Below are 13,288 nucleotides of genomic sequence, written 5' to 3'. Positions count from 1 at the left end.
GATCAAAACGCGTTTTCTTGGCTTTAAAGGCTCAACTGCGCGTCATTTTAGAAGATAAACTGCACATACTATATCAGATATTGTCTATTATACCATAGTATATATAATACTTCAATACCAGAGCTATAGCATACTTTATTACAAAATTTGGGGCTTCTAACACGTGATTTCAGCTCTTACAGTGTAGCACCTCTAACACCCACCCAACTCAACAATTAGCTCGCGTGGCGTAATGGCAACGCGTCTGACTTCTAATCAGAAGATTCTGGGTTCGACCCCCAGCGTGAGTGCGTTTTATTTTTTGTTTCCCGTACCAATTTTTTTTTTCGTTTTTGGTAGTAAAATCCGTAATTTCCAAGCTTCCAAACAGCCGGTCTGAAAAAAAAAGTCTTGAATCTCCGTAAACAGGCCAATATTGTTTTTGTCTTGTCAGTGGTCACTCTAATTAAAGTGTGGTTTGGTTGAAAGAATTGTTCCTCTGTTCAACTGCTTAAGGATCTCTACCTAACTTATAGACGGACCTCTCTTTAGACTCCTTGGTGCGTCTCCCTGTGCTTATTGTTACTGTGCTTATCAGCCGTATTTAATACACCGAGCTGATAATCCCCACAGAAATTTAGCTTTTTTGCTTCGAGGGAATAAAAAAAATTTCCTGTAACGGCCATTACTATATAAAGTCATGAGTCAGGAAGGGCCTTGAATGATACTTTTATTACTCATTCTCCAGTTTTTCATTTATTTCTAATCAAGATACAATCTTTATAAAAGCTGTTGAAGGTTCCTTCGTTCAAAAATTATTTCTACTAAACTCAATAACAAGGAACACCATCATGACTAATAATCAAGCTGGTTTAGAGATTAATAAATCTTCAACTACATCTTCACAACAATTTGAAGATGTTGATATTGAAAAAACAAATTTACAACAACAAACTGCTTCACATGAATTGAAAACTGAATCTGAAAAAAAACTACAAACTGATCAATTAGCACAAGAATTAGGAATCAATGAACGGAAATTAACTTGGAAATTAGATGTTTGTATTGTTCCACCTTTTGTTTTACTATATTTCCTTGCATTTTTGGATAGAATAAATATATCAAATGCAAAAGTTTATGGTATGGCTGAAGATTTAAACCTAAAGGGCAATGAATTTAACGTTGCATTAACCATTTTCTTTGTTCCATATGTTTTTTTTGAAATCATTTCAAATCATTTAATGAAGAAAATTTCACCTCATATTTGGTTATCTGGTTGTATTTTATTATTTGGTATTGTTACATTAGCTATGGGATTTGTCAAGAATTATTCAGGTTTATTAGCATGTCGATTTTTCCTTGGTGTTTTTGAAAGTGCAACTTTCCCAGGTATTTTCTATATTTTGAGTACTTATTATACAGGAGCAGAATCACAGAAACGATTTAGTTCTTTTTTCAGTTGTACATGTCTTGCAGGTGCGGCTGGTGGTGCTATCGCCTTCAAAATCCATGATCTAGATGGAACTCATGGTTATGGTTCATGGCAATGGATCTTTATCATTGAAGGAACATTTACTGCTGGATTAGCATTTTTATTATTCTTTATTATTCCTGATTTCCCAGAAAATGCAAGATTTTTAAATGCAAATGAACGTGAATTTGTTAAAAGAAAATTAGAAATTCATTCAGTTTCATCAGGTTTAGAAATTAAATATAGTTTTAAAGATTCATTAAAATCTTTTAAAGATCCATTATATGCCCTTACAGCATTAGCTTATTTTGGTTTAATCATTCCTTCATATGGTTATGCATATTTTTCTCCAACAATCATTAAAGAAATGGGTTATACTGCACAAAATGCAAACCAACACTCAGTTTATCCATGGTTAGCTGCTTTTGGTTATACAAATATAATTGCAGTGATTTCAGATTTAACAAAATTAAGATCTCCATTTGCTATATCATCAGCATTAATTGCCATTGTGGGACTTTCATTAGTTTTAGGACTTGTTGATAATGCAAATGGTCGTTATGCTGGTTGTTTCCTTGTTGCAACTGGATTATATTCTTCAATGCCTTCATTAGTTTGTTGGACTGCATTGAATTTTGGTGGTCATATGAGAAAATCTTTAGGTACAGCTAATCAAGTTGGATTTGGTAATATTGGTGGTATTGTATCAACTTTCATCTTTTTGGCTGTTGATGCTCCTCGTTATGTTAAAGGTTTAAGTATTGGTATTGCTTTTACTGTTTTCAGTATCTTGATGATGTTGATTATGATTGGGATTTATCAAAGACGTAATAGTATTAAGAAGAGTGATGGTTATAGAAGTGAATATTTTAAACAAAGTGATAGAGATATTGTGTTGGGTGGTGATAAACATCCGGCTTTTAAATATTTATATTAAGAAGAATTTGTATTTGTTATACAATGAAAAGTTTCAATTTGATATATTGGGTTTGATTTTAAGATGTTTTAATATATGGTTTTGATTTGATTTGAATTGATGTAGTGATAACTGATGGGTGATTATTTGAAGGCAATATGCAAATTGAATATCAATGAATATCAATGAATACCATGGGGTTGTCATAAATGTTAAGCTTACTTTCTTTGGTATGATTGGTAGTTAATTACATGGACCGATGTGCTAATATACTAAGAACACATCATTCTTTGGGAAATCATGAACTCGACTCGGGTATGGAGAATTTGATGTAGTTTAGGATCACATTATCACATTAAAACATTCTATTTCAATCAAATACATAAGAAGCTGGGATATAGACCCTTCTTATAAGGTAGATTAATCGACACAACTTTCAAATAATGACTTCTATGAATTTACATCAAAATAAGTATACACATGCTCATGAATGAGATGATGCATTAATCGTGAGCTTAAAGATTAGACTATCCAGATACACAAGCTCATCACTCCTACATTCTTCAATGACTTGAAGCATACCAACAATCAATTGATCTTCAGACTTCTAATCCTTAAGTCCCTAAGCCATAATACCATAATCAAGATTCAACATACTATCTAATTTAACCAGTACCAAAAATTCCACCGAAGTGATACTTTATACACTTTTCATAACTTCTGCCTCCGATCAACGTACAGATCCTCGTAGATCTACACCCAGCATACCACAACTTACAAACAACATACCAAACTTGCATTTCGGCTCCAAGATTTCACTTTTAGTTACATTCCAATGAAAACAAAAAGCCGTAGATCACTTTAGTAATAAATTATTATAACCTCCGCGTAATTTTTGGCGTAAAAGTTTAAAGCGCTTGGCAGGTACCAAGATCTTATAATCGCTTTAAAGTTTAAAGTTCAAACTTTTCAACGGTTTTACATACAATTACAAACATCCTTTAGATAAATATGACCAGTGTTTCTTGGTTATGAAGTATATCTTTAGTTTAAACCTTGTTATAGTGACAAGTGGATTACAAGGATAACGTTCAAATTGATGTGGAATATGATCTTCTCTTTTGTCAAAGCACTAAATTCCACAAACTTATACACATATTCAAGCTCTTACCGAGGGTCGCTAGTAGCTACACAATTAAACCACCAACTTAAGTAAAGGGAAAGCTAATTAGAGGTTAGAGAAGCTCAAGAAAGCTAGACGGAATTAGAGTACAATGGAGATGTGGCATCATCAAATTATTAAACATCCAGCATGTGTTAAGGCTAAACTATGTAGAATTTGTTAGTCAAACAGTCGAGCGTTGAAAGTTGAAAGCCTTAGTGCTATTGAATTTGTGAAGGAAATTCCCTTATTGAGTAGTTCGTTTAAAGGCAATCGGATTAAGTTTTGGAATTATAGAGCCCAGAAATTCTGGATATCAAACATGATTACGTACTGTTTACTAGGCTCCAGTGCTTTTGTATTTTGTAGCTTGTAGTTCCTTTTAGTACGTGAAAAACTTTTTCATAATCCGAGGTAGATCATTTAGTAATTCTCTACAAATCCAAACAACCCACCATGACGTCTAGTTTCTGGAAACAAATGGACTTTTTAGAAGCTGGTAGTTGCTAGTTGGCAGTTGTGAAGAAGTTACGAATCTTTTGAGAATCGCATATCTCGTCGATTATGTTACTTGAATCAAATAATTATGTATGAGGTATATCTCACATATGTACGTTCTGTACAAAATTGAAAGTTCTTCATCATGAAGCATCCAAAAAAATAAAAGAAAACAAGTGAGAAATGAATGGAGTTCACGCTTCCAAGGCACAAATATCCCACATGCAATCCATCGTTGGACCCTATTGGCCTCATTTTGTATGATTTGATTTAAAGGGCATCTTTGCTGGAAAAAAATGGTATTAGTTTTATACTTGTATTCAAATACCATCTAAAATTACGTTACAGACTACAGTTCAAACTCCATACCAAAAAGTATAAGCGGTGTCAAACACAGATGTACAATGTATGCTCATAGGTCTAACCTTCTCTTTGGGATTGAAAATTCTAAATTGATTAATCTTGCATTTCACTTTAATCGGTAACACAGTTTTTAGAACAGCCATGCATAGAGGTTATTTAAACCTCTTGAGATCCACTAATTATGATATAATTTATATTCAAACTATGATGATACAACTTTGGGTCAAACGTGGTTCAAAAGTTGTATTAAAACTTTTCTTCAAATCATAACCATAGTACACCACCACATTCAAGATTCTTCCAACAAAACGTAATTCAACTTATCAAAAAATGGTATACTTGAATGAGACATCATCAGGTATAGATCCACATGATAGATTTGACCAAGAATTATATGGACAAGATGGATTTGAAAATGATTCAATGGATGATAGAGAATCTTTAGATTTTAAACCAGATGCTGAACGTATTCAACAAACAAATGATTTAGCTATTGGTTTAGGGATTGATGAAAAAAAATTAACTTGGAAAGTTGATTTATGTGTTGTTCCTCCATTCATTTTACTTTATTTTCTTGCGTTTTTGGATCGTATCAATATATCAAATGCAAAAGTTTATGGTATGGCGGAAGATTTACACTTGAAGGGTAATGAATTCAACGTTGCATTAACAATTTTCTTTATTCCTTATGTGTTTTTCGATGTTATTTCAAATTATATGCTTCAATTAGTTCAACCTCATATTTGGTTAAGTTGTTGTATATTTTTATTTGGTATAATAACATTATGTATGGGATTTGTTACAAATTATTCAGGTTTATTAGCATGTCGGTTTTTCCTTGGGGTATGTGAAGCTGGTATGTTCCCTGCATGTTTTTATTTACTTTCATTATATTATACTGGTGCTGAATCACAAAAAAGATTTTCTATTTTCTTTAGTTGTACTTGTTTATCAGGTGCTGCTGGTGGTGCTATAGCTTATAAGATTCATGAATTAGATGGTAATCATGGTTATGCCTCATGGCAATGGATTTTCATTATTGAAGGTACTGTTACTGCAATTCTTTCATATTATTATTCTTTATAATTCCAGATTTCCCAGAAAGTTCAAGATTTATGACTTTAAAAGAAAAAGAATTCATCAAAAGAAAATTAGAAATTCATTCAGTTGAATCAGGTTATGACGTTACATTTAATTGGAAAGATATTATCAAATCATTAAGAGATCCATTATATGGTCTTACATCATTAGCATATTTTGCCTTAGTTATTCCTTCATATGGTTATGCATATTTTTCACCTTCAATTATTGCAGAAATGGGGTATACAGCAGTTAGTGCAAATTCACATTCAATTTATCCATGGTTAGCAGCTTTTGGTTATACAATCGTATTGGCATATATATCAGATTCTATGAAAATTAGATCACCATTTGCAATAACTTCAGCATTATTAGCAATCACAGGGTTAGCTTTAGTTTTGGGATTGAAGGATCATGTACAAGGTAGATATGCTGGATGTTTCCTAACAGTAGCAGGTCTTTATTCAGCAATGCCTTCATTAATTTGTTGGACAAATTTAAATTATGGTGGACATATGAGAAAATCTGTTGGATCTGCAACACAAATTGGATTGGGTAATATTGGTGGTATTATTGCAACTTTTGTTTATTTACAACAAGATGCACCATATTATACTAAAGGTTTATCAGTAGGGATTGCATTTTGTGTTGTTAGTATTTTCACTATGATTTCAATGATTTGGTTTTATAAATATAGAAATGATTGTAAAAGAACTGAAGATTATAGATTGGAATTTTTTGCTCAAGATGATAGAACTATTGTTTTGGAAGGTGATAAACATCCAAGTTATAAATATTTATACTAATCATATATTGCAATATGATAATTGCCATGGATCTATCACTGAGGTCCACTTTATTAATATCTTAATACCTCCTTTATTTCACATATATTAATGTTTTTTGTATTTATTTACTTATGGTGTGCATGGTTTAATTGAATGTCGGTTTTTTTGTATTCGGTTATTGAATATGTAGGATAATTATCTCTTTTAATGAATCAATATTATAGACTACAATTCCCATATTAGGTATAACAAATATCAATCATGTACATGTTTACATAATCAAAGAAATCAAATATGATAAGAACACGATTTTCAGAAGTTTCAATACTCATTTAGTTGACACCTTAGCTCACTATTCTTTCTTAATGAAGTTTATTGGAGTGTGTTTTATTTGAATCTTAATAGTGGTTTGCATCAAAAAATACATCTATTGTGTTATTCAGAAGAGATGAAACACGCTTGTGGAGTTTGATTCGACATCTTAATGATTTCAGAAAAGTTTAAATTTAGGTTGAGCACATGAATACAAGAGTAAAATTGGGAAGTAAATTAGGAGAATAGGGGTATAAAGTTTTATGAATAATTAAAAGCTTTATATAAAGGTTTTAAGATGTCTTAATTAAATAACTCACAGGTACTTCATGGATCAAGTACGTGCAATCAAATTTTCAAAATTAAGATGAAATTTGAAGACTTACCGTTTGAGATAATTCAAATAATTGTTAGTTATCTGATATCACCATCTGATAGAATATCACTCCATAATTCATCATCTTTCTTGAAAAAATTCGTTAATTTAGATGGCCATACAGTTGTTCTAGCTCTTCATGCACAACCACGTTTAACAGTTTTGAAGTATGGAAAAAGAACGCGTGATCCACAAACTATCTATGATGGGATATATCGTGGTTCACCAAAAACTAGCAACGACAGTGACTTATCTGAATGTAAAAAAGAAGTTTCTATATTTGAACGTCACATGGGACAATTCAATGTTATCAGAGTTCATTGGTCTTTGTTGTTTGATAAGTCTGGCTACATCAAAAAATTTATCATTCCCCAGATTTTGGCCAGAACTTATGGGTATTCTCTAATATTTGAGATAGCTTTACATTTTGGGGGCTGTTATCATTATAGAAAGAAGTTTGGTCTTTTGGGACCTTCTGAATTTTCGACTATTGACAAGTGCTTAAATGGTATCTTTTTATCTGCTGTTTCAGACTTTGATCCTCCTGACTTTATGAAAGGTTCTCATTTCAGGTATCAAGAATTACCTTCAGGTGAGTATGGAATCAAGACTTTTATTCTGAGAGACATCATTGGGCTCAAGTTTGATCAGAAGTATTATCCGCGTATGTTTATTGAAGCTGATCCGCCAAACCTTAAGACTCTGAAGATTATTTGCCAATTTACATATTGAATTTGAATTCTCTTATTTCAAAAATATGATAATACATGTGAACTATATATGATGTTTTCCAACTACAGGGCTTCAGATGTATTCACTGCAATGAACACAGATTATGATGGGCATTTTATTGGGTGAATGGTTATGGACCACTTTATTCAAGTTGAATCCAATACATCAAATTTTTAATTTCGATTATGATGTTCTTTCAAGGAAAGTCCATGGATGTTTATGCCTTCTATATAAACTACAAACTGTATTTTGAAGACTAAACATTTACATTTCTTGTTGAATAAAGCTCTATCGTTCCGTAAATTCTACATGTAGTTATCAACTTTAATATCAAAAGATCAATACTCAAGATATTATAATGATACTTTTAGGTATTGTTCCCCAAGGTCAACCATTAATCAGTAATCATCAATCTCAAGCAGCATATATTTCAACCAAAGTATTTAAATTCTCACTAAACAGAAAGGTATATTGAAGCTCAATATCATAAAGTAAACACGTCTATTCACCATGTAGAAAAAAAAAGCAACATCTGAAAAGTTTTCTTAAATCTTCAACTTTGGAACTTTGAAAAGAAATACTTACTGTCCAGCTAGAGATCTTTAGGTCCCTGGGACGCTATCCAACAGTTCTTAAGTTCCCAACATAAAACCTAATACTTTGATGAAAGGCGTCCCAAGCCAGGTTAAAAGCCCACTGCAAGACATGAACGAATCCATATCAAGCAGTAATTGTTGGTGTCCCTTCACTGGACAAAATTGTAAATTACCAACCATATTTATCAAATGCTAACAAATTATTCGATGAATTTCGTAAGAAGCATAGCATCCACTTTGGAAAACATGTTCAGGTAAACAATTAAGTTTAAAATTAATAGAGAAAATTAAATTCACATTCGCGATAAAACCTCAAAATTCCATCACGTGAGATTTTTGACAGCTGATGTCAAACTTTACGCTGATTAAAGTAAGGGAAGAGTGCTTTATTTGAGAGTTAGGTATGAATGTAAAGATCACACACTCTGCTACTCAGTCAGCTTTTTACTGGTTTATAACGGTATTACATGCTGGAAATATTCATAATTATAGTTTCAATTAATTAGTACTTTATCAATTCGCGCCTGAATTTTGTTAGGGCCTCAAATGATTTGTACTTGGAAGAATTTGTACTCATAATTAACTAATTCTACTTGTGATGGTATTCCTTCAATACAATTGTACGAAATATTACAGAAGATGTTGAACTGACCCTGGATAGTGTTGAAACTTGGTATTTAACATTATGTTTATCACGTCAAAGTTATCACTTGAACAGCTTTTCAGGTGAAGTATGTCGCCGATATACGCATTATGCATCCGACTTCAACAAATGAACGCGTTCAAATTTAGTTTGTCGAGATCTACGTGAAGATAGATCAATAACCGATACTTTTGAACTCAATAATCAATTCATCAGCTATGAGTTACTCACTCAAGTTACTCTTCAAAGTATCAATAGGTTTCTGGTTGATAGTGTGTTAAGTCTTCCAGGTGTCTATGACCTTCAATGAAGTTAGCACAGGGATCACGAAATTATCATGCATCATTTTAAGGACGATCATAAAAGCTTCGACATTTTAAATCCTGATTCCTGATTTGTCCAGCGGCTTTATTTTCAAGTATCAAACGACCATTTCCACTATATATTTATTTGGAACTGCTCATTATGATAGCAAGAACTCTAAGAATGAGTCCTCCACTTATCAAGATCCTTCAAAATGTCTTTGAACTTCAAATATGTCAAAGATAAATCAGAAAAAGCTTTGGCAGACCTCTCCAAGAAGTTGCAAACTGGGCATGCAAGACGTATGGGTGGTACTGAAAACCATTTCGCCATGTTTCAAAGATTGAAAATATATCAATCTTATCATATTAGTGCAACTTATGATCGTGAAGTCGTGGATCCACAATTGTTATTCAAATCATTAAGAAATATCATAGTGAAGAATCCATTTTTAGCTTCTGCTGCTGTCACTCAAGATATTCCATATGAGATTAAACCAAGACCAAATGATTTTTTGAAAGTTTTAGATCAAGTTAAATTTGATGATTTAGTATGGGATTTAAGAACAGAGCTTAAAGGATTACCATTAAATAAAATATCTGAAAATTTAAATCATCGTATCTTACCATATGAAGATGGGAAATTATTTTGGAGAGTAGGTTTAATTGATAATAATACCTTAGCATTCATGACAAATCATGTTGTACATGATGGTATCACTGCAAAGAATTTTTTCCATGATTTGACTCAAGAATTCAATTCCAAGGATCCAATTGAACCAGTTGATATCAAAAATACACCTTTATTTGATTATTCCAAAGACATCACTTCAAAATCATTGATCCCATCATCTGCAGAATCAATTATTGATTATACACCACCAAATTGGTATTTACCAGAATTTTTAACAAATTTATTCATAGTTAATAAGATTGTTGATCAAACACCAAGTAAACCAAATGAAGGTTCATATTTCCATACTTTTAATATAAACAATGAACAAATCTCTCAAATCAAATCCAAACTAGCCAAACATTCAGATCCAAAAGGTTCAAGACTAACAATAACTTCATATTTGCAAAACGCATGGCTACATACTGGAACAAAATTAAAACTTTATAAAAATCGTTTAGGTTATTCCGGGTTTGTTGTCCCAATTGATGCAAGAAGATATTTCCCATCAGATACACCACAAGAATTATATAGATATGGTCTTAACACTTCAGGTTTTGTTGTTCATCAATATCCAGTTCCAGAATTAAAGTGGAAAACCATATCAACAATTGATAAATATCTTAAAAAACTTGTTAATACCAAGAGATCAATATTCGCTACTGGGTTTTTCTCATCAGAAAAATTACTTAAAGATAAACATCTTGATGTTGATTTCCTAGAAACATCAAAGTTTCAGTATAGAGGTGGTACAATCTTAACAAATATCGGTATAATGGGATCAAATGAATTAGTTAAAGATGGGTATAATATTGTGGATAGTGTATTTTCTCATCATGTTAATGGATTGTTTTATGATTTTTCAATATTGACTGTTAGTACTAAGGCAAATGGATTAAATTTTGTTATTAGTGCACCAAAGAGTACAGGTCAAGAAAAATTAGATCAAGTTGGTGAGGAGTTTAAAAAAATTATACTGAGTGATGATATAGTATAGAAGGATGTTATTTAATAGAATTTTAATAGAATGTATTCATCTCGATGATTTCTTGAGTCGTAGAGGTATATCATACGTTTATTGGGTTTTTGAAAATGGATAAATGCTTGGATTAATGATAACTCATGGTATTGTTCCTTGATGGTCAACCAAGCAGTATCTGCCTTATTATTTACCAATTACTATTTTGGTTTAGACTATTTCTGCTGGTCTAATCCTTGACGCACATTATGTTGAAGTTGGCGCTGGTGAGCTAAACCATATATTTATTGTGCGGGCAGTATTTTCAACTTTCAAGTTATAACTTATCACCATTAAGCAGCTCAAAGCTTTAAGCTATCAAGCTATCAGATCTAAGATATGCATTAATATGCATCCCACTATCACACTTCAACAAATAAATCCGTTAGTTCAAACTTCAGCGTCGTGATCATCTGCGTGACGATACAGCAATAGCCAGGTACTTCTGAGTTCAATAATCAATTCTTTCATAAGGTATACTTCAAAGCGTGAATGCTGTGTGATACTAGTGTGTAGTCTTTGAGGTAGAGATTTATCACTTGAAACCCTAGCACTGATGACCATATAGGCATATAGGTCCGACATATTTCTTGGGCTACAATTTTGTATATTGAAACTTGAAAGTGTACATCAACACATCAACAATTTTTTGAGAGCTGGTACATCTCTACTTTCAGGTATCAACAAAGGTAGTACGGTACTTACAAGGAATATAGGATACAAGATACAAGGATCACAAAATTGTCATGCATCATTTGGAAAGCTTTAAAGACAATCAATCGTTCAAGATTGAAAGCTTCGAAAATCCGAATCCTAAATTATGCGGTGTATTCATTATCAATCATCTAGTTGCAATCCTCACTATATATTCTTTTGGAACTGCACATTATGATAACTGGATTCAAGTATCATGAATGAATTATTCATCAAAATTCTTCAAAATGTCTTTGAACTTGAAATATGTCAAAGATCAATCAAAAAAGGCCCTTATAGACCTTTCCAAAAAGTTACAAAGTGGACATGCAAGACGTATGGGAGGTGCTGAAAATCATTTTGCCATGTTTCAAAGATTAAAACTATATAAATCTTACTATGTTAGTGCAACTTTTGATCGTGATATTATTGATACTCAATTCCTTTTTAGATCATTGAGAAATGTTATCGTGAAGAATCCATTTTTAGCTGTAACTAGTGTCACTCAAGAGGTTTCATACCAAGTCAAACCAAGACCAAATAATTTTTTGAAAGTTTTAGATCAAATAAAATTTGATGATTTAGTGTGGGATTTAAGAACAGAGCTTAAAGGGTTACCAGACAATAAAATCTCAGAGAACTTGAACCATCGTGAATTACCTTATGAGGATGGGAACTTACTTTGGAGGTTAGTATTAATTGATAATAATACATTAGCATTTATGACAAACCATATTGTTCACGATGGTACTACTGCAAAGAATTTTCTTCATGATTTTACCCAAGAATTTAACTCAAAGGATCCAGTGTTTGAGCCTGTTGATATAAAACTTAAGCCATTATTTCATTATTCTAATGATATGACCCCAAATTTTATAATCCCTAAAGCAGGAGAGTTCATTATTGATTATACACCACCAATTTGGTTTTATCCAGAATTTCTATTAAATTTCCTTATAGTGACAAAGTTCTGTGATCAAACACCAAGATTATCAAAAGAAGTTTCCAAATTCCATTTATTCAATATATCCAATCATCAAATCTCACAAATCAAGGCTCGTTTGTCCCAGAACTCAAATAATGGATCAAGAATAACTTTAACTTCATATATTCAAAATGCATGGCTTCACATAGGGACAACCTTTCCTCTTTACAAAAATAATATGAAACTTTCAAATATCATCTTACCAATTGATATAAGAAGATATTTCCCCCCTGAAGTTCCACAAGAATTGTATAGATATGGTATGAACATTGCAGGTTTAGGAATTCACCAATATCCAGTTCCAAATCTTCAATGGAAGAAAATTCGTCAATTGGATAGATATTTGAAAAAAGACATAAATTCTAAGAAATCAGTATTTGGAACTGGTTTTATGATTTCTGAAAAATTTATAAAACATAAACATCTTGATATTGATTTCCCCAATTCATCAGAGTTTAATTATAGATCAGGTACTTTATTAACAAATATTGGTATATTGGGTTTGGAAAATTTTGGTGATGGGGGGGGTATAATATTATAGATAGTGTTTTTTCAAGTCATCATAACAATGGGATGTTTTATGAGTATTCTATTTTTATAGTTAGTACTAAAGCTAACGGATTGAATATTATGGTTAGTACTACCGATAACATTGGACAAGAAAGGCTAAATCAAGTTTGTGAGGAATTTAAAAAAATTAT

At 31.9% G+C, this 13,288-nt stretch overlaps 5 protein-coding genes across 5 annotated transcripts; all 5 read left to right on the top strand.

Moving 5' to 3' along the window:
• Nucleotides 1–830: 830 nt before the first annotated feature.
• BN7_6399 (High-affinity nicotinic acid transporter) lies at nucleotides 831–2,387 on the top strand (the record flags this gene model as incomplete). The annotated part of the gene is made up of 1 exon (XM_011273055.1): nucleotides 831–2,387. The coding sequence occupies one exon, from the start codon at nucleotides 831–833 to the stop codon at nucleotides 2,385–2,387; it is 1,557 nt and encodes a 518-aa protein (XP_011271357.1).
• Nucleotides 2,388–4,719: 2,332 nt separating this feature from the next.
• Nucleotides 4,720–6,275, top strand: BN7_6398 (putative transporter; the record flags this gene model as incomplete). The annotated part of the gene is made up of 3 exons (XM_011273054.1): nucleotides 4,720–5,146; nucleotides 5,213–5,389; nucleotides 5,482–6,275. 3 exons carry the CDS (start codon nucleotides 4,720–4,722, stop codon nucleotides 6,273–6,275), a joined length of 1,398 nt encoding a protein of 465 aa, XP_011271356.1.
• A 661-nt stretch (nucleotides 6,276–6,936) lies between these two features.
• BN7_6397 (uncharacterized protein) lies at nucleotides 6,937–7,677 on the top strand (the record flags this gene model as incomplete). Its single annotated transcript, XM_011273053.1, has 1 exon — nucleotides 6,937–7,677. One exon carries the CDS (start codon nucleotides 6,937–6,939, stop codon nucleotides 7,675–7,677), a length of 741 nt encoding a protein of 246 aa, XP_011271355.1.
• Nucleotides 7,678–9,433: 1,756 nt separating this feature from the next.
• On the top strand, nucleotides 9,434–10,888 carry BN7_6396 (Alcohol O-acetyltransferase 1; the record flags this gene model as incomplete). The annotated part of the gene is made up of 1 exon (XM_011273052.1): nucleotides 9,434–10,888. One exon carries the CDS (start codon nucleotides 9,434–9,436, stop codon nucleotides 10,886–10,888), a length of 1,455 nt encoding a protein of 484 aa, XP_011271354.1.
• A 962-nt stretch (nucleotides 10,889–11,850) lies between these two features.
• BN7_6395 (Alcohol O-acetyltransferase 1) lies at nucleotides 11,851–13,128 on the top strand (the record flags this gene model as incomplete). Its single annotated transcript, XM_011273051.1, has 1 exon — nucleotides 11,851–13,128. The coding sequence occupies one exon, from the start codon at nucleotides 11,851–11,853 to the stop codon at nucleotides 13,126–13,128; it is 1,278 nt and encodes a 425-aa protein (XP_011271353.1).
• Between the last annotated feature and the right edge of the window lie 160 nt (nucleotides 13,129–13,288).

The sequence above is a fragment of the Wickerhamomyces ciferrii genome, contig 00272, assembly GCF_000313485.1.
Source record: "Wickerhamomyces ciferrii WGS project CAIF00000000 data, strain NRRL Y-1031 F-60-10, contig 00272, whole genome shotgun sequence".
In the NCBI taxonomy this organism is placed as follows: Eukaryota; Fungi; Ascomycota; class Saccharomycetes; order Phaffomycetales; family Wickerhamomycetaceae; genus Hansenula; species Hansenula ciferrii.
The sequence above is the reverse complement of the archived record's forward strand: the minus strand, read 5'-3'. Positions and strand labels throughout refer to the sequence as shown.